Source organism: Ranitomeya imitator, chromosome 3 (assembly GCF_032444005.1).
Source record: "Ranitomeya imitator isolate aRanImi1 chromosome 3, aRanImi1.pri, whole genome shotgun sequence".
NCBI classification, from domain to species: domain Eukaryota; kingdom Metazoa; phylum Chordata; class Amphibia; order Anura; family Dendrobatidae; genus Ranitomeya; species Ranitomeya imitator.
In genome coordinates, this window is record NC_091284.1 from 396,596,366 (window position 1) to 396,616,820 (window position 20,455).

At 46.1% G+C, this 20,455-nt stretch overlaps 1 protein-coding gene across 2 annotated transcripts in view; it reads right to left on the minus strand.

Annotated features, from left to right (window-relative positions):
• Positions 1 to 20,455, minus strand: part of CCDC28B (coiled-coil domain containing 28B) — an 81,844-nt gene that overhangs the window by 30,328 nt on the left and 31,061 nt on the right. For both annotated transcript variants that reach the window (XM_069757012.1, XM_069757013.1), the window contains exons 2-4: positions 15,946 to 16,116; positions 8,625 to 8,788; positions 58 to 203 (exon numbers count right to left, since the gene is read on the minus strand). In XM_069757012.1, coding sequence (XP_069613113.1) covers positions 58 to 203; positions 8,625 to 8,788; positions 15,946 to 16,106 — 471 coding nt within the window. In that variant the 5' untranslated portion in view covers positions 16,107 to 16,116. The remainder of the gene's footprint in view (positions 1 to 57; positions 204 to 8,624; positions 8,789 to 15,945; positions 16,117 to 20,455) is intronic.

The following is a 20,455-nucleotide window of genomic DNA, read 5'->3' on the forward strand; positions in this document are numbered from 1 at the left end:
ATCACATTGTTTCTTTGATATACAGTTTATTTTGTAATAAATCAATTTCGGTCTTACATTATTTAGCAATTGCTCCAGGTTTCTCTCTGCGTGGGTCTCATCTTTTATTTCCTCTGCACATACATCCAGACTGAAGTGAAGACGTGCTAACTTTTCTTGCATCTCTCTCACCTTTTCCAGCTGCTCGAAAGAGCATACTCGTCCTACAGAAAACAGGTAACAAGGAAAAGGCTTAATAAAATAAAGCACAGACTGCATAGATTTTCTCTCCATCTTGATGAGGGGCGTGAAGGAGTCAGACCCTCCTGATTCATTGAGAGGCAAATGCCTGTTAATGTATTGGGATCGTCTAACAAGTGTCTTGCACCTCTGTGCGTCACATCAGAAATCTTACTCCGGTCTCTAAGGCTACTTTCACACTAGCGTCTGATTCGGCCCGTCGCAGTGCGTCGGGCCGAGATTCCGACACTAGTGTTTGATGCGCCGCACAACGGGTGCAGCGGATGCATTTCTCCGGCGCATCCGCTGCCCCATTGTGAGGTGCGGGGAGGTGGGGGCGGAGTTCCGGCCACACATGCGCGGTCAGAAAAAGCGGTCCGTCGGCAGCAAAAAACGTTACATTTAACGACGGTTGCGACGTGTGTCAATATGTCGCAATGCGTCGGTAATGTTACTGTATGGGGCAAAAATGCATCCTGCAAACAACTTTGCAGGATGCGTTTTTTCCCCTAAACGACGCATTGCAACGTATTCAAAACGCCAGTGTGAAAGTAGCCTAACTGAAGTAGGATTTTTGGTGTAGGGAATGCCGCAACTCTTCATGAAAAAGCCAAAAATAGCAATTTTTTTGCGCCACCCTATGTTGCACCAAAATTCTGGGACTTTTTAAATCAATTTATGTCATAATTCTGATGAAATTCTTATTTTATTACCCCTGAACATACATTTTTTTTTTAAATCCGCCATACTAGTGCCCAGTTTTTTCTCCTATTTTATTACCACTGATCCTGTGAACACGCAATTTTAAAAAAATCCGCTATACTGTCCATTTTTTTAGTACTATTTATTTAGTGTTTACAAAAGCTCATTGGGAATAATGCTGAGCAGTCTAAAGATGAGTCCCAGAGTATCATGTGAACCCTGCCCCATTGTAAAGACCATAAAAATAGCACTAAATAAAAATGCCCAAATCTCTGGAACCATATGGTGATTTAAAAAACAAAACAAAACACTAATGCGGGACACTACGGCTATCGCCGATGTCCCCTGACTGCGGGGCCTCGGCATTTCTCTCACCGGGTCTCCCACGGGGTGACGTTGCCGAGCTCCGGGGGGGTCGGGCTTGGTTTGGGGCGGGGCCCTTTTCAAAAGAGGCGGCGCTTTGCTTCCTGCCCTTCCGGATCCCCTCACTTGCACCCGGACCTGTCTTGGGGCTGCCGGTAAATGGACCTGCTCCAGGAAGCGGTGAGGGAGAAGATTGGCAGGGAGGGTAGCGGTTGGCTAGCGGCGCTACTGGCCGCGAGCGGCTCCCTCCCTGCAGCGAGCCAGGCGGTGCCGTCGGTCGGGCGGCGATCTGGCAGAGCCTCCCGGCCTCCGGCACGTCTGAGCCCGCCAGTAATTTCAAAGAGGAGCGCGCGCTTGAGCCGAGGGGACGGGGGAGTCACAGGATTTGTTCTCTCCTACTCTACAGCCTTTGGGGGGGAGTGGGAATAATACTGGGAAGGGACAGGAGCTAGGTGCAGCGGCCCAGCAGCAGGAGCATTCTGCCCCCATAATGGGACAGCAGACAGGGTTTGGACATACAGGGGTGAGAATTGAGTCCCCTTTCCCGTCATTCCCGGTAATTTTTTCAACACCTCACCAACTTACTGCTGGGTGTCAAACAGCCCAAGCTCACTTAGCGTCGGGGGTGGGGGAACATCTGAACGCCTCGGCAGGCATATCGCCGATGGCAACTGGTGTGGGACTCCCCATACAGGGTGCTGGCACCACGGCTTTGGTCGGCGTTCAGAGCGCGAGTAACCGCGCAGCGCGTCATCGTCGTCGTCATCCGGGCATGGCCGCCGTCATAGAAAAAGGCGCAGGGAACGTTATGATAGCAGGAGACGCTCCCACAGGTCCCGTTCCAGCCGTCGCAGCAGGCGGTCTAGAGCGTCAAGGTGGCGCTCTCCATCCTCTTCGGGCAGTTCATCTGGTCGTTCTCGTCATCACGACGCCTCGGAACGCAGGTCCACTTCACGAATCGGGCAGCGAGGTGCTACTATCCACGCACCTCAGGAGCAGAGTCGCTCAGAACCCAGTATACAACCCGGTGAGTACGCCTTTACTGGTGCTTGGGGAGCTGATAGGGGAATTACGGGTAATATGGCAGATGCGGCCCCGTTTAGCGCAGGCTGCGGCAGGATTTTCGTAAACCCCAAGCTGTTGCAACCCGCCACGCAGCCTAAGACAATACCTCCCACACGCCCCGATATTTACAAGGATGGCCTTTTTTGCGGGGTCCCACCCCTGGGGTCACACCTAGATATTGCCGTAAAGGAACAAATTTGGGCGAACGAATTCATAGACATTTGGTCCCTTGTATCCACAGAGTAACACTCGGTGGATAAGGAGAGACGGGTAGGCGAGAGAGTGTATGACAGAAAACCGAAGGTAGCCAAAACTATCAACAATTGGCTGCAGGCTTTCGCAGTTCTAGGATGCGTGATGGGAGAGAAACACCCAGAACGATGCACCGAGCTTTTCATTTATATGGACAGCATATACAGTTCATATAAGTCCCATGGTGGCTCGGCCTGGTGGAAATACGATGAGGATTTCAGCCGCAGGCTAGCTGTCAATCCACATTTGGGGTGGGGGGTAAAAGCCACCGATTCATGGCTGCGGCTGATGATGGCCCAGAAGACTATGCAGCCCTTTCCCGGGGCATCCGCCGGCAGTGCCAGCAATGCTGGGTCGGCAGTCGTACGCAGGCCAGGCACTTGTTGGCTCTTCAACGAGGGCCACTGCAAATTTTACGGATTGTGCAAGTATAAGCACGAATGTTCCGCTTGTGGGGGACCTCACTCTGCATCAAAATGCTCAAAAACCCCTCAAAAATCGATCAGTAACAAGTCATCCGCGGGGGGTGAGCCATCTGACACCGGTGAGCGTAAAAAGCATGGAACCATGGTTGTCCAGATTCCCCAATAAACCGGCTGCAGCTCAGCTAAGTTTTGGTTTTTCGTTCGGTTTTTTCATTCCTTTTATTTTTTCAAGAAAACCCCAGTTGTCAAAGAACTTAAAATCGGCCAGGGAACTCCCGGCCATTTTACACGACAAGTTGAATAAAGAGATTAGAGCAGGCCGCTTTCAAGGCCCGTTTGATTCTCTCCCCTTTTTTAACCTACGGGTTTCCCCTTTGGGCATTGTCCCTAAGAAGGAGTCGGGTAAGTACCGTCTTATTCACCATCTGTCATACCCAAAAGGCAGATCGGTGAACGATGGTATTCCCGAAGATGACACCACGGTAACATACATACCTTTCGACAGAGCTGTGGAAATGGTTAGAAAAGCAGGACCAGGCGCCCTCATGGCCAAATCAGATATTGAGTCTGCATTCCGGCTGCTTCCGGTTCACCCGGACTGCTATCACCTGTTAGGAGCCATGTTCGAGGACAAGTACTACTTCGATACATGCCTGCCTATGGGATGCTCAATTTCTTGCCATTACTTTGAAATGTTTAGTACATTTCTAGAGTGGGTAGCTCGCAAGGTTACGCGTTTGCCATCTATTACGCACTACCTTGATGACTTTTTTTATTTGTAGGTCCGGCTAATTCGGAGGTGTGTCACGATGCCCTGGTCCAATTTAAGGACGTTATGTCCTGTTTTGGAGTCCCCTTGTCGTCAGAGAAAACCATCGGCCCCGTCTCTGTCATCACGTTCCTAGGAATCGAAATTGACTCGGTTGCTATGGAATTTAGGTTGCCCCAAGACAAGATCTCAAAACTGCAAGAACTAATTGCGGGATGTCTATCGGTCGGTAAGGTTACACTAGTGCAAATGCAATCCCTCCTGGGATCCCTGAATTTTGCCTGTAAGGTAATGCCAATGGGCAGAATCTTCTCTCGCAGGTTAATTTTGGCTACGAAAGGTGCGAAACAACCCCGCCACAGGATCAGGATCATGGCGCAATTGCGCAGCGATCTGATTATATGGCAGCGTTTTCTCTTTTCTTACAACGGGAGAACATGCTTTCAGGAAAATGAATGTGACAGTGATAGCTTAGGGCTCAGGCTCGGTAAAGTGGATGCGGTGGGTTTCAGCGTCAGTTTTAGGGAACAGACGTGCGCGGACACATGGCCCGAATCGTGGGTAACCAGAGCCTGGACCCAGGATTTGGTGCTCCTGGAACTGCTTCCCCTAGCGGTTGCCATGGAGCTTTGGGGCCAGTTTTTGGCCAACAAACGTGTGTGTTTCAGGCTGAAATCGGACAAGGCCACGCATGCCCTTAATTTCCTATCATCATCCTCGTTGCCGGTCATAAAGGTCATCGGGTTCACAGTATTAAAATGTTTGGAGAGCAACACATGGTTAAAGGCGATCTCTCACAGTGTGGAAAAGGTCGGTTTTATGGATGTTAAACTTTGTTCTGATTCACAGATGCGGTATGGTCAGCAGCCGTGGGAACAGCAGCAAATGCGGGGATGCCCGCTTTCGGTTTGGGATGCCCTGGAGAGCTGATTTCGTTGTTAAGGTCTTCCATAGCTCCTGCCACATGGAAAGCATACGGTAAGGCATGGGATGAGTGGTGTTTGGTGGCAGCTGAAAAACCGGTAGGTAGCTCTGATAGTTTGAGACTCCAGATTACATTGGCCTTTTTGGCGCGCTTGCAGGCTTCGGGGGTGTCGGGAACAGCGGCTCGCAATCGCATTGCGGGGGTGGCGTTTCATTTTAAGCTGCGCGGTTGGCCGGATTCTACCAAACATTTTTTAATTACACAGGTTTTAAAAGGCTGGCGGCGGGCCAGTGCGCGCAGCGATCAAAGGAGGCCCATTTCTTTTACTCTCCTGTCCAATTTGGTTAGGGTATCGGGCTCGGTTTGTGACTCCACTTACGAGGCTACGTTGATTTCAGCGGCTTTCAGCCTGGCTTTCTTCGGGGCTATGCGGGTTAGCGAGATCCTCCCCTCGTCCTGCTGCAGGGCAGGCGGCCTGCAGCTGGAAGACCTGGTGATCTGTGACGACGGGCTGAGGGTAAGGGTGCGCAGATCCAAAACCGACCAGGAAGGCAGGGGTGTATGGTTCCCCCTTTTTGCCATCAAGGGATCGATTTGCCCGCTATCATTGGTTAGAAGTTACATGCAAATTAGGGGCAGCGGGTTGCAATTATTCATCCATGAGAACGGCTCCCCTCTGTTTGCGTGTCAGTTCCTAGCGATCCTTAGACAGGCATTGACGTTTCTCGGTTTGCCCACAACGGAATTCGGTACTCATTCATTTAGGATCGGTGCAGCAACAGAAGCCTCCAGGGCTGGTCTGTTTGAATCAGATATACAGAGAGTGAGTAGATGGAGATCTCGCTGTTTCACTAGATATATCAGGCCGGAATTAGTGTTGCAATAAGTTTTGCTTAGATTGCGCTAGTAGGTTGCTTTTCTTTTTCGTAGGTGTCTTCCCTATTGTTGATCTCCCTCTTGTCCTTTCCGTTTCGAGTTTTTTATTTACTAACAACTGTTTGTCTCTGGTTTCAGATGGTATGATACCCAGCATATGGCTGGTGGGCCATTCTTATATATACTGGGCAGCACGGCGTGCGGAATTATGCCCAGGAGGTCGTTCGCTTGGCCTTACAGGAATGGACGTCATCTGGCGTGGAACAAGAGGTTTAACATGGTCACAAGTCCTGCCGGAGATTGTGCGAATCGCAAGAGTAGCATCCTCGCCTACAGTGGTGGTTATCCACGCCGGTGGGAATGATTTGGCCTCTTTTCCTCTCGCTGAGCTGTTGACCCTGATGAGAGCCGATCTGGACAAACTTCCAGGCTTCTTTCCTGTAATGCGTTTGGTGTGGTCCGAGATGATCCCTAGATTGGTTTGGCGAGGTGCCAGGGAACTGGAGCCATGGAAAGATCCAGACGCACGCTTAACCAGAGAATTTCTCGCTTCATCAGATTCAAGAGCGGTGTGGTGGTGAGACACCACCGGTTAGAAGGAGATAACTCCGGTTTTCTCTTGCTAGATGGGGTGCATCTTAATGATGCGGGTCTGGACATCTTCCTGGATGGGCTTAGAGAGGGCGTAGTTCAGGCGCTCCATTCGTTGGGTGGGTCGTAGCTCGTGTCACGGGCTACTCCGTGGCGGAATGGGTGGTTATGAGGTTGGTGAAGATACCTGCGCCGGGTGTCCGGAGGGCAGTAAATCTCCCTACACCCGCTTGGTTGGCAAAATGTTGCCGGGTTATAAGCTGCGACCTTAATTATTAAGCCAAAAGAGAAAATTGACAAATTGAAGTTGACTTTAAGCAAGTTATTTATAAAGTTTAATAAAAGAAGTCATATTTGAAATATTCGGGTGTGGCGTCACTTTGTGGGAATATAGTTTCTTTGGGTCTCTGCAGTCATATAATTAGAACAATAACTGGGCACTTCTGACTTGGTGCCAGCTTGTCCTTAAGTACTTTGGATAGAGACTTTTGGAGCCCTATGCTATGCCTGCCATCCAGCTCAAAGGGAACATAGCGTGAACTACTTTCAATCAGAATATTCAAGAGCGTTCCTACAGCTTTTTGGTTGGGAGCATCTGGCTAACATATGTGACTGTCCTCTTCACACTGTTGTCTTCCTTTAATCTCTTAATGACCGCCAATACATCTTTTAACTGACCTGAGATATAAGAGATTAGCTTCCCCATACAGGTAACAATCCAGCAGCTGTCGGCTGTCCACTATAGCTGACAACTTGCTGCATCAGCCAGGATCAGTGTTTGCACCGTCCAAATCTGTTTAACCCCTCAGATGCTGCTTTCAATAGTGACTACATCATTATAAATGGTTAACCCACTGTGGGGGCTTCCTCTTTATCCCAATTGATGCCCTCAGATCATGATTGTGTGGTCCTGATGTTTGCCGTGGCAATTCATGACCAAATAGCGGCCTAAAGGTACCTTCACACTAAACGACGCTGCAGCGATCCAGACAACGATCCGGATCTCTGCAGCGTCGCTGTTTGGTCACTGGAGAGCTGTCACACAGACTGCTCTCCAGCGACCAACGATGCCGGTAACCAGGGTAAACATTGGGTTACTAAGCGCAGGGCCGCGCTTAGTAACCCGATGTTTACCCTGGTTACCATCCTAAAAGTAAAAAAACAAACGCTTCATACTTACCTTCCGCTGTCTGTCCTTGGCGCTGTGCTCACAGTGAGTGCAGGAAAGCACAGCGCCGGGGACAGACAGCTGAAGGTAAGTATGAAGCGTTTGGTTTTTTTACTTTTAGGATGGTAACCAGGGTAAACATCGGGTTACTAAGTGCGGCCCTGCGCTTAGTAACCCGATGTTTACCCTGGTTACTAGTGAAGACATCGCTGAATCGGTGTCACACACGCCGATTCAGCGATGTCAGCGGGAGAGCCAGCGACCAAATAAAGTTCTGGCCTTCTAGCTCCGACCAACGACATCACAGCAGGATTCTGATCGCTGCTGCGTGTCAAACTGAACGATATCGCTAGCCAGGACGCTGCAACGTCACGGATCGCTAGCGATATCGTTTAGTGTGAAGGTACCTTTAGAGTCTGACAGCTGTAGTAATCCGTTCACAAGTTAGAGGCATTTAGGTGGTAAAAATACACATTTTCATTTCTGTCATGTCACTTTGCATTAATTCCTGAAAAGCATCTGAAGGGTTAATAAACTAATTGACTGCAGTTTTCAATGTCAGAGGGTGCTGTTTTTAAAATGGTATAACTTTTTGGGGTTTCCCAATATATGGGACCCCTAAAGGCACTTCAAACATGGATACGTCCATAAGAAAGTAAATTTTGTACATTTCCTTGAAAAAAAAACGAAAAACTGCTGCTACATTTTTAAAACTCCTAAAATGCTAACAAAATAAAAGAACACTTTACAAACAGTGCAGATGTAAAGCAGACATGAGGGAAATGTTATTTATTAATGTTTTGCTGTGGTATAACTATCTGGATTAGGTCGGGATCACACATACGCGAGATACGGCCAGAGCTGGGTTTTCACCTGGGAGACTCGGCCGTATCTCGTGTATGTGTGACCCCGGCCTTAAAGAGATAATCATTCAAAGTGTGAAAATTGCTAATTTTTCTCAAATTTTTGATATTTTTAATAAATAAACACAAAACATATCGACCTAAGTTAACCATTATCTTAAAGTATAATGTGTCACGAAAAAACAACCTCAATATCACTGGGATTTGATGAAGTGTTCCAGAGTTATTACCACATAAAGTGACACTGGTCAGATTTAAAAAATTTGGCTCCGTCACTAAGGGGTTAAAGGAAGGGAAATATATACTGTACATGTCCACAATATCTGCACATTCGCTTAACACTAGTTATAGTTAAGCCTCATTGTTTTTTCCCCTTTTAGACCATTGCTTCCTTTATCACAACTACCGAATGCTTGAAGTTTTCCAGAGTGGAAGTCATTGAGAAGACTCAAGAGGCCTCCTTCCATTTCACACACATGAGACACTTCAGTTAGGAAGGAGTGCTGAAGACTAGGCCCAGGAGTCACCACCTCACTGGGAGCGGATGGACGAACGCGCTCCTTAATACTCCTGAAAAACATAAGAAGTGAGAACTCTTACTAATGGCACTCTCCAATGAATGTCATGTAATTAAATAACCCGATGCTATCGCATCAGGAGGGCGGCAATGTCACGAAGGGGGCAGGCTTTGCTGTGTTGAGATTCTCTCCCCCATGTGCTTGCCCACCTATCCACTTTCTCTTTCCCCATGTGCTGACCTCCCGTCTGTGCACTCTTCTTTGACCTGTCTATCCCATGTGATATCCCCCTTGAAAGATGGCGGCGGTCAGTGAATCATTCGGCTGATCCCGGCGGCGGCGTGTTCGCGACTGTGTTCTGCTGGTGGTAACGTGCAAGAGGCTGCGTACAGTATATACAGTGTCTGTGTGTGGTGCATACGGCGTATACAGTATGTGTGGTGCATACGGCATATACAGTGTGTGTGTGTGGCGTGTACAGGAGGCTGGTACCACCAGCAGTTTCCATATTGAGACACCCATCACTTGAGTGTCCCAATATGGAGGTCGGTGAACTCCCACTGCTGGGAATTCTGGGATCCGGACACATCTGGATGGAACAGGATGTGAAGACATTACAAGGTAAGTATATATTAAGATTATATATATCTTAGTTCAAACATTCTGTAACCAATGTACAACAATCTGCAGTACAACAAATGTAGACAAGGGTTTGAAACCCCATTCACATGTAGCATTAAAACAAAAGTACGTTGAGTTCGAATTGAGACATGCTAAAGATTTTCTCTCTCGCAAGCGGTTTTTGCATAGCAAAGGGTGAAATCTGTTGGGAAAAATCAATAACATTTCCACAACAGATTGGGTAAGTAGAATTTTGCATGTTAAGTTGAGTTTCAAAATGAAATCCAAACATATTATACTGTAAATTGTATAAATTGGGTCCTAACCATTCAAATTAGGTAATGCCCTTAAAATGATCTGTATTTTTGCCATGTAATGAGATAGTGTTGCCCTTATCTGATACAACATATTGATAAGAATGAATGAAGAAATAGTTGGTGTATATACTGGAAAAATCTCCTAATGCTTGTAGATTTTACTGTCCAAACATATGGTAAAAAGGCGTCCTACAGTCAAATTCTACAAGAGTAGTAAACTGCACTTTACAGAAAAAATGGATGTGAAAAATAAACCACGGCCTTTTTTTAAAACTATTTAATAACAGTTAAAGTGGTTGTTGTTAGGGGTCGAGTTCCCACATCTGCACAGGGGGAATCTCGGGCCATCTCCGCTGCGGTCTCCCATTTTTCTCCTGCCGCAGTGGAGCCTGCTCAGCGGAGACGTCAGTCCCAGCGTCTCACTCAGTCTCACTCTGTGCAAAGGGTTACTGCTGCTTTTCCTGCTTCTGCCATTGAAGCCAGTGCTGGGCAGCGGCGAGCAGACGCTTTTGGGACTAAGTCCTGCTTTTTCCCTTCTGAGCATGCCCAGGGTAAGATCTCTCATTAGAGATCGAGGGTCACATGCTTAGATACTGCAGCAAAACCCATTGGTCCTCCAGGAAGGTCCTGAAGTTCCTCAGGCTCTGTCGCAGCCTCTCATTGGTCCTTCTAGGTAGGTCCTGTACTTGCTGCAGCTATAAAAGGTTTGCATGGCCGCATGGTAGTATCAAATCTAAGTTATGTGCTTTGCGCCAGTCTGGTTACGTTTGTATGTGTTCAGGGACCCGACTGAAATAAGCCCCTAGAATACCGGCACCTCCGGTGAGGAGATTGTGTGTATGGATTCAGGGCCCCAGCTGAAATAAGCCCCTAGAATACCGGCTCCTCTGGTGAGGAGATTGTATGTTTGTGTAACCACCAACTGCTATCTGCTCGGCAGTCGCTGTGTGCTCCTGTGACGTTAACAGGACACAGGGCTTTCTTTAGGCGACTCTGTGAAGTAACAGAGTTCGCTTCTACCGCCATATAGGGCCGCCATTTGCCAGCAGCAGGTTCTCTTCTGCACGGTGGACCCCAGGCTGCGAACGCACCAAATAACATCTCTCTATTTACTTGGTGCGTTCTGCCAGCCCTAACAGTTGTTCAGGACTTTTACATTGATGGCTTATCCTTAGGACATGTCATCAGTATCTGATCGGGAACCCCTCCAATCAGCTGTTCCTGATGCCAGCGCCAGCTGGATGTGCTGAGTTGTGTAGCTGCGTAAAACAGTTCCGTCAACAGCATTGTGGCCATGGCTGATAATGCACATCCACCACCTGTTTTAATCAGTAAGAGGCGTATGTGCGGTACTCAGCCACTGACACTATACCCTTGACAGAGCTGGGCTATGCAGCTCAGTAATTTCGGCTTCAGTCGGCCCTGGCAACAGCTGATCTGCAGGAGTGCAGGGTGTTGCACCCCCACCCATATTGATGATCGATCCTTAATCAATGTTAAAGTCCAGAAGAACCCCTTTAATGATAATGTCTGCTGGCATGTAAGCCACAATAGGCATTGTTCACTCTGGTCTTGATGAGGATATGTGCATACGCCTCTTCAGGAGTGGCAGACAAAAGGCATACACTTCTGATGGCGCCTCGCTACAAATCCTACTCCATTCCCTGTTGGAGTATGATTTGTGATATACCAAACGCCACCACTCTTCATCAATTTGCCGAGTGGAGGTTGCCACACTACCAACCCACCACAGCCATGCCCCTTTGTTAAAACTGGCAAAAATGGAGTAACAATGCCAAAAGTTGCAGAAGTTAAGCGCTGTCTCTAGTTGTGTCAAAATTAAGCGACTTCAAAGCTTTTTACGCCAGAACACTGGTGTATAAGCTTTGATGAATTGGGCCCATTGTGTGGATTCAACTACAAGAGACAGAATCTAAAAATAAAAAAACAGAGAATTGCATTGTATGATTTTTAAATAATGAAATTGCATTTTATTACATGAATTAAGTATTTCATCACCTATCAACCAGCAAGAATTCTGTCTCTCACAGACCTGTTAGTTTTTTTTAAGAAGCCCTTCTACTCTGCACTCTTTACCTGTATTAATTGCACCTGTTTGAACTCATTACCTCTATAAAAGACACTTGTCCATACACTCAATCAAATCACACTCCAACCTCTCCACCATGGCCAAGACCAAAGAGCTGTCTAAGGACAACAGAGACAAAATTGTAGACCTACATAAGGCTAGGATGGGCTACAGGACAATTGGCAAGCTTCTTGGTGAAAAGGCAACAACTGTTTGCGCAATTTTTAGAGAATGGAAGAAGCACAAGATGACTGTCAATCTTCCTCGGTCTGGGGTCCCATGCAAGATCTCGTCTGGTGGGGTAACGATGATTCTGAAAAAGGTCAGGAATCAGCCCAGAACTACACTGGAGGACTTGGTCAATGACCTGAAGAGAACTGGGACCACAGTCTCTCATGATTTAACCACTTAATGACTGGAGATTTTTCGGGTTTAGCATTTTCGTTTTTCGTTCCCCTCCTTCCCAGACACATAACTTTTTTATTTTTCCATCAATATGGCAATGTGTGGGTTTATTTTTTGCGGGACGAGTTGTACATTTTGAACGACACCAATGTTTCACCATGTCGTGTACTAGAAAACGGGATAAAAAATCCAAGTCCAATCCGGTGAAATTGCAAAAAAAGCGCAATCCCACACTTGTTTTTTGTTTGTTTTTTTTGCTAGGTTCAGTAAATGCTAAAACTGACCTGCCTTAATGATTCTCCAGGTCATGATGAGTTCATAGACAACAAACATGTCTAGGTTGATTTTTATCTAAATGGTGACAAAAAATTCCAAACTTTGCTAAAAAAAAATGCGCGATTTTCCGAGACCCGTAGCGTTTCCATTTTTCATGATCTGGGGTTGGGTGAGGGCTTATTTTTTGCATAATGATACCATATTGGTGCAGATGCAATCTTTTGATTGCCCGTTATTGCATTTTAATGCAATGTCTCGGCGACCCAAAAAATGTAACTCACTGTGTCCCAGGCAGTGCAGCGGCAGCCGTTGAGACAGGAGCAGGGAGCACCACAGGCACGTGGAGAGGTGAGGAGCTTGTGTTTTTTTTTTATTTACTGGACAGTGGGGCCATTCTGGGGGGGAGAGGAGGGGAGGGGGATGTGGGCTGTGCTGTATACTACTGTGTGGGCAGTGCCGTATACTACTGCGTGGGCAGTGCTATATACTACTGTGTGGGCAGTGCTATATACTACTATGTGGGCTGTGCTATATAATACTGTGTAGGCAGTGCTATATACTACTGTGTGGACTGTGCTATATACTACTGTGTGGGCGGTGCTATATACTACTGTGTGGGCAGTGCTATATACTACTATGTGGGCTGTGCTATATAATACTGTGTAGGCAGTGCTATATACTACTGTGTGGGCAGTGCTATATACTACTGTGTGGGCTGTGAAATGTACTACTGTGTGGGCAGTGCTATATACTACTGTATGGGCTGTGCTATGTACTATTGTGTGGGCTGTGCTATGTACTACTGTGTGGGCTGTGCTATATACTACTCTGGGCTGTGCTATGTACTACTGTGTGGGCTGTGCTATATACTACTGTGTGGGCAGTGCTATATACTACTGTGTGGGCAGTGCTATATTACTGTGAGGTCAGTGCTATATACTACTGTGTGGGCAGTGCTATATACTACTGTGTGGGCTGTGCTATATACTACTGTGTGGGCTGTGAAATGTACTACTGTGTGGGCAGTGCTATATACTACTTTATGGGCTGTGCTATGTACTACTGTGTGGGCTGTGCTATGTACTACTGTGTGGGCTGTTGTTGTGAATTCCGCTCTTGGGCTCCCTCCGGTGGTTGTAAGTGGCACTTTTGTAAGTTCTGCTCTTGGGCTCCCTCTTGTGGTTTCAAGTGGTATGGCTGCTCCTTGGAGTTAGCTGTCTTCAGCTGCCTCCACTTATCGTCTCTTCTGCTCGGCTAGTTAGGCCTGGCTTTTCCTTCAGCCAGTGCCACTTGTAAATGGTTCCTGGTTGGATTCACATCTCTTTGGAGTTCCCTGTTATCCTGACCAGTTCAGCAAAGCTAAGTTTTTGCTTGCTCTTTTCTGTCCATAGAGTGTGGACTTATCCATTCTGTGCTTTCTATGTTTGTCCAGCTTATCAGTGTGAATTAATTCTGTCTTGCTGGAAGCTCTGGGAGGCAGATTTGCCTTCCACACCTTTAGTCAGGTGTGGAGATTTTTTGTAAACTCTGCGTGGATTTTTGTAGTGTTTTATACTGACCGCACAGTATTCCATCCTGTCCTATCTATTTAGCTAGACTGGCCTCCTGTGCTCTTCCTGGTTTCATTCTGTGTATGTCTTGTCCCTCTCCACTCACAGTCATTATTTGTGGGGGGCTAATCTATCCTTTGGGGATTTTCTCTGAGGCAAGATAGCTTTCCTGCTTCTTTCTTTAGGGGTAGTTAGCTCTTAGGCTGTGACGAGATGCCTAGGGAGAGTTAGGAGCATTCCACGGCTACTTCTAGTGTTGTGTTGAGCTTAGGGACTGCGGTCAGTACAGTTACCACTTTTTTTCAGAGCTCGTTCCATGTTGCTCCTAGACCACCGTATCATAACAGGCTGTGCTATGTACTACTGTGTGGGCAGTGCTATATACTACTGTGTGGGCAGTGCTATATACTACTGTGAGGTCAGTGCTATATACTACTGTGTGGTCAGTGCTATATACTACTGTGTGGGCAGTGCTATATACTACTGTGTGTGCAGTGCTATATACTACTGTGTGGGCAGTGCTGTATACTACTGTGTGGGCTGTGCTATATACTACTGTGTGGGCTGTTCTATATACTACTGTGGGCTGTGCTATATACTACTGTATGGGCTGTGCTATATACTATGTGGCAGTGCTATATACTACTATGTGGGCTGTGCTATATATTACTCTGTGGGCTGTGCTATATACTATGGGGGTTCATTATACTATATGTGGGCTGCATTATACTGTATCGAGGACTATGGGGAATACATTATACTATATGAAGAACTATGGGGTGCATTATACTATGGGAAGTGAATTGTACTACATGGATGACTATGGTGGTGCATTATACTATATGGAGCACTGTGAGGAGTGTATTATGCTATATGGAGGACTGAGGAGTATATTTTAATATATGGAGGACTATGAGGAGTGTATTATACTATATGGAGGACTATGGGAAGTGTATAATACTATATGGAGGATTATGAGGAGTGTATTATACTATATGGAGGACTATGGGGTGTGCATTTTACAATATGGAGGACTGTGGTGCACATTATAATATATGGAGGAGTATGGGGTGTATTATACTAAACAAGCAAAATGCTGCATATTCATTGGGTGATTGGATCGTTTATGCCAGAATAAAAATCCTTGTTCTCAGCAGCACATCGCTGGTGTAAACTGTAGATGTGCTGCTGATAACATGATACTGTATGGTGATCTTTTAGTGATCTATTAGTGATCTTCTGTCCCCATCATTCTTTCTCAGACGGTGGAAAGAGGCTGGGAAACAAGCGTCCAACGACTTCAGTATTGTCGATCACACTCGTTTAGCGGCCTGAACTCAGGGAATGTAAATACAACCGAAATGCTTCTGTGTGATGTGCAATATGTTAGCATTTGGGGCCCCATTTAAAACTTTGCCTAGGGCGCCACTTTGCCTAAATCCAGCCCTGGCTGCAGGTAATGGTAGCACGTTTAGGTCATGCAGGCTCTTCACAGTAGCACAAGCAACATGTGGCTAGGCATTGTACTGTTGAAAAATAGCTCTTGGAACACGTTGGAGAAATGGCCATACCACTAGTTCCATGATTGATCCATTTTGTATTGTATTGCATTCAGCATGGTAGAACTCATATTATATTCCAAATCAAGATCTTTAGCCAGTTTTCATCCTTTACATGTCTACCAGTCCTGTGATCTAAATCATTCCACAAATTTTTCTTCTTGGTGTGGCAATTCTAATGTTGTGGGGTGTATGATTCTTAGAAAATGAGTTGTTTATGGCCTTTTCAATAGTTTAATGAAGCATATGAATTTATCCAATAGCATTGTCCAAAAAAGCATTGAGTAAAAGTGATGGCAGGAGAAAATAACATGAAGATAGGCCTTTGACCTTCTTCACTACAGATAACAATATACACATTTTCTATAAGCGATAGATATTGTGATTATTACCTCTTGATCTTATTCCTTTGCTTTGGTGAGGGTGGATGTGGGAGGCCTAAGCTGAAGGTGGCACTCTTACTTGGAGGAGCAGAAACTCTTCTCACAGGAGCTGGTGGAAGCGTTTGGTTTACACATACTTTTGGACTTTTCTTTTTCCTTTTATCCTCCATTTACAGTACTCTGTAAAATGTATAAAACTACAGTTAGCAACATAAAATCTTTGCCCAAGGTGAAATGATATAGCATTTAATGACCATTAAAGGGAATCTGTCAGTAGGATCAACTCTCCGAGCCGTCTATATGGGCACACAGGTCATAGAAAGTCGAACAAAATGATACCTTGATATCTGCCATCCAATGTCCAGATACTGAGAAATCTATGTTTTACTTACATGTAAATGAGCTGTTCAGAGCTATGGCCCGGACATTGGTTTGCATGAGAATCTGCCTTCAGAGCTTATTTTTAACTAGATGGTGGCCCGATTCTAACGCATCAGGTATTCTAGAATATGCATGTCCACGTAGTATATTGCCCAGCCACGTAGTATATTGCCCAACCACGTAGTATATTGCCCAGCCACGTAGTATATTGCCCAGCCACATAGTATATTGCCCAGCCACATAGTATATTGCCCAGCCACATAGTATATTGCCCAGCCACATAGTATATTGCACAGCCCATGTAGTATATTGCCCAGCCACATAGTATATTGCCCAGCTACTTAGTATATTGCACAGCCCACGTAGTATATTGCCCAGCCACATAGTATATTGCCCAGCTACGTAGTATATTGCACAGCCCACGTAGTATATTGCCCAGTCACATAGTATATTGCCCAGCTACGTAGTATATTGCACAGCCCACGTAGTATATTGCACAGCCTATGTAGTATTTTGCCCAGCCACGTAGTATATTGCCCAGTTACGTAGTATATTGCCCAGTTGCGTAGTATATTGCCCAGTGACGTAGTATATTGGCCAGCCACGTAGTATATTGCCTAGTGACGTAGTATATTGCCCAGCCACGTAGTATATTACGTAGCCACGTAGTATATTGCACAGCGATGTAGTATACAGCACAGAGCCACGTAGTATATTGCCCAGTTATGTAGTACAGGGGTGTCAAACTGCAATCCTCAAGGGCTGCAAACAGGTCATGTTTTCAGGATTTCCTTGTACTGCACAGGTGATAATTTAATCACCTACACACATAATGATTACAGCACCTTGTGCAATGCTAAGGAAATCTTGAAAACATGCATGGTTTGCGGCCCTCGAGGAATGCAGTTTGACACCCCTGATGTAGTATACAGCACAGAACCATGTAGTATATTGCTCAGCCACGTAGTATATTGCCCAGCTACATAGTATATTGCCCAGCCACATAGTATATTTGTGACACACTGACTGCACTCTGATGTAATCTGAGTGCAGTCCTATAGTGACCGTGAGGACGGAAGACTGTGACAATCTGGCTGCACTCTGATGTAATCTGAGCGCAGTCCAATAGTGAACGTGAGGACGGAAGAACCGGACAGAGAGTGGACCCTCTGGGTCACGGTACTGATACACCCAGGGGCGAGCGACCCCGAGATGACAACCCCTATACAGGGATAGTTGGGGAGCAGGCCCGAGGGGAACAATACCGCAACAGCTGGCACCAAGAGGGATGGCTCAGGAAAAACGGAGAGAAGTCAGGAGGAGAATAAGCCTGAGAAAACAGACCAGACCGGAGCAGAAAAGGATCTGAACCAGACAGGGCCAAACGAAGGTACAAACTGCACACAACAATCAGGCACCTCCATTATGGAGGCGAGGCCTGATATAGCCCAAAGAAATACCTGATTGGAGAAGACAGGAGCAGGGAGGATCCGAAATGGTTAATTGAAGGAAGAAGTGCACGCCCGCGTCCTAAGGTGCATGTGTGGAGCAGGTACAGGACGGGAGGAAAGAGGAGCGCGCACCCCACGCCGAAATCCCCGAGCAGCAGGAAGAGGACGCGGGGAATCGGCGCGACACTGAGAGCGGCGAGGAGAAATGGAGAGAGCGGGACTGATAGGAGAAGCGGCCGCAGCGTCAGAGGAGGCCGGTATGACAATATTGCCCAGCCATGTATGTCACAGGTTAAAAAATAAAAAATAAACATACTCACCTTCCGATCCGAGGGCCCGTTGTAGTTCTGTCACCGCGCGTTAGCTTCCGGTCCCAGGGTGTGATGACGTCACAGTCACATGACCGTGACGCCATGGCAGGTCCTTCTCGCGCAGGCGCGCAGGACCTGTGATGACGTCACGGTCACATGACCGTGACATCATGTTAGGTCCTTGTTGCATACTATCATTGCCACCGGAACCTGCCGGTTGCATGGAGCGGTCACCAGAGTGTCGCGAGGAGCGGGAAAGGCGGCGGAAGGTGAGTATATAATGATTTTTTATTATTTTTAACATTAGATGTTTTTACTATTGACGCTTCATAGGCAGCATCAATAGTAAAAACTTGGTCTCACAGGGTTAATAGCGGCGGTAACGGAGTGAGTTACCCGCGGCATAACGCGGGCCGTTACCGCCGGCATTAACCCTATGTGAGCGGTGACTGGAGGGGAGTATGCGGGCGCCAGGCATTGACTGCGGGGAGGAAGGAGCGGCCATTTTCTTCCGGACTGTGCGCGTCGCTGATTGGTCGTGGCTGTTTTGCCGCGACCAATCAGCGACTTGGATTCCATGACAGAGGCCGTGACCAATGAATATCCGTGACAGACAGACAGACAAAAGGACAGAAAGACGGAAGTGACCCTTAGACAATTATATAGTAGATAAATGGAAGCATTACCAGTGTGAGACGTAACTTATACAGTACAGTAGAAGTGAACTTTGTGTTCTTACAAACACATTTGCTGCAGCTCTCACAGCTCTGATGTATTGCAATAATATTGGAACCTTGTCTGCCTGTGAGATGGAAGCTGAAGCAGAGAGGAACCTGCAGATGAGTCAGTTATAGTCACCCAAAGCTCTGCACTGAGATCAGGAGAGGAGAGCGCAGCCATTACACAAAATATTTCTGGAGGCAGATTTTCATGCAAAGCTGTGTCCCCATCCAGAGCCTGGAACCGCTCATTTACATATAAGAAAAACGTGGATTTATCTGGAATGAGAGATCAAATCGCAGATACCAAGGTGTCATTTTATTCAGCTTCCTATGACCACATGCCTATATAGACGGCTTAGGAAGGATGATCCCCTTTAAATGTGAACATTAACCCCTTTCACTTAACTGTAAATCATGACATTTGGATTCCCGCAAAATGTCATACAGTTACATCATTGAGATCGTACCTGCACCGCCCATAGCTATTTAACCCCCTAAGTGCCACGATTAACCCCTTTACCCCCAAGGGTGGTTTGCACGTCAATGACCAGGCCAATTTTTACAATTCTGACCACTGTCCCTTTATGAGGTTATAACTCCGAAACGCTTCAACGGATCCTGGTGATTCTGACATTGTTTTCTCGTGACATATTGTACTTCATGATAGTGGTAAAATTTCTTTGATAGTACCTGCGTTTATTTGTGAAAAAAACGGAAATTTGGCGAAAATTTTGAAAATTTCGCAATTTTCAAACTTTGAATTTTTATGCAATTAAATCACAGAGATATGTCACACAAAATACTTAATAAGTAACATTTCCCACATGTCTCCTTTACATCAGCATAATTTTGGAACCAATTTTTTTTTTTGTTAGGGAGTTATAAGTGTTAAAAGTTGACCAGCAATTTCTCATTTTTACAACACCATTTTTTTTTTAGGGACCACGTCTCATTTGAAGTCATTTTGAGGGGTCTATATGATAGAAAATGCCCAAGTGTGACACCATTCTAAAAACTGCACCCCTCAAGGTGCTCAAAACCACATTCAAGAAGTTTATTAACCCTTCAGGTGTTTAATAGGAATTTTTGGAATGTTTAAATAAAAATGAACATTTAACTTTTTTACACAAAACATTTACTTCAGCTCCAATTTGTTTTATTTTACCAAGGGTAACAGGAGAAATTGGACCCAAAAAGTTGTTGTCCAATTTGTCCTGAGTACGCTGATACCCCATATGTGGCAGTAAACCACTGTTTGGGCGCATGGGAGAGCTCGGAAGGGAAGGAGCGCTATTTGACTTTTCAATGCAAAATTGACAGGAATTGAGATGGGACGCCATGTTGCGTTTGGAGAGCCACTGATGTGCCTAAACATTGAAACCCCCCACAAGTGACACCATTTTGGAAAGTAGACCCCCTAAGGAACTTATCTGGATGTGTGGTGAGCACTTTGACCCACCAAGTGCTTCACAGAAGTTTATAATGCAGAACCGTAAAAATAAAAAATCATATTTTTTCACAAAAATTATATTTTTGCCCCCAATTTTTTATTTTTCCAAGGGTAAGAGAAGAAATTGGACCTCAAAAGTTGTTGTCCAATTTGTCCTGAGTACGCTGATACCCCATATGTGGCAGTAAACCACTGTTTGGGCGC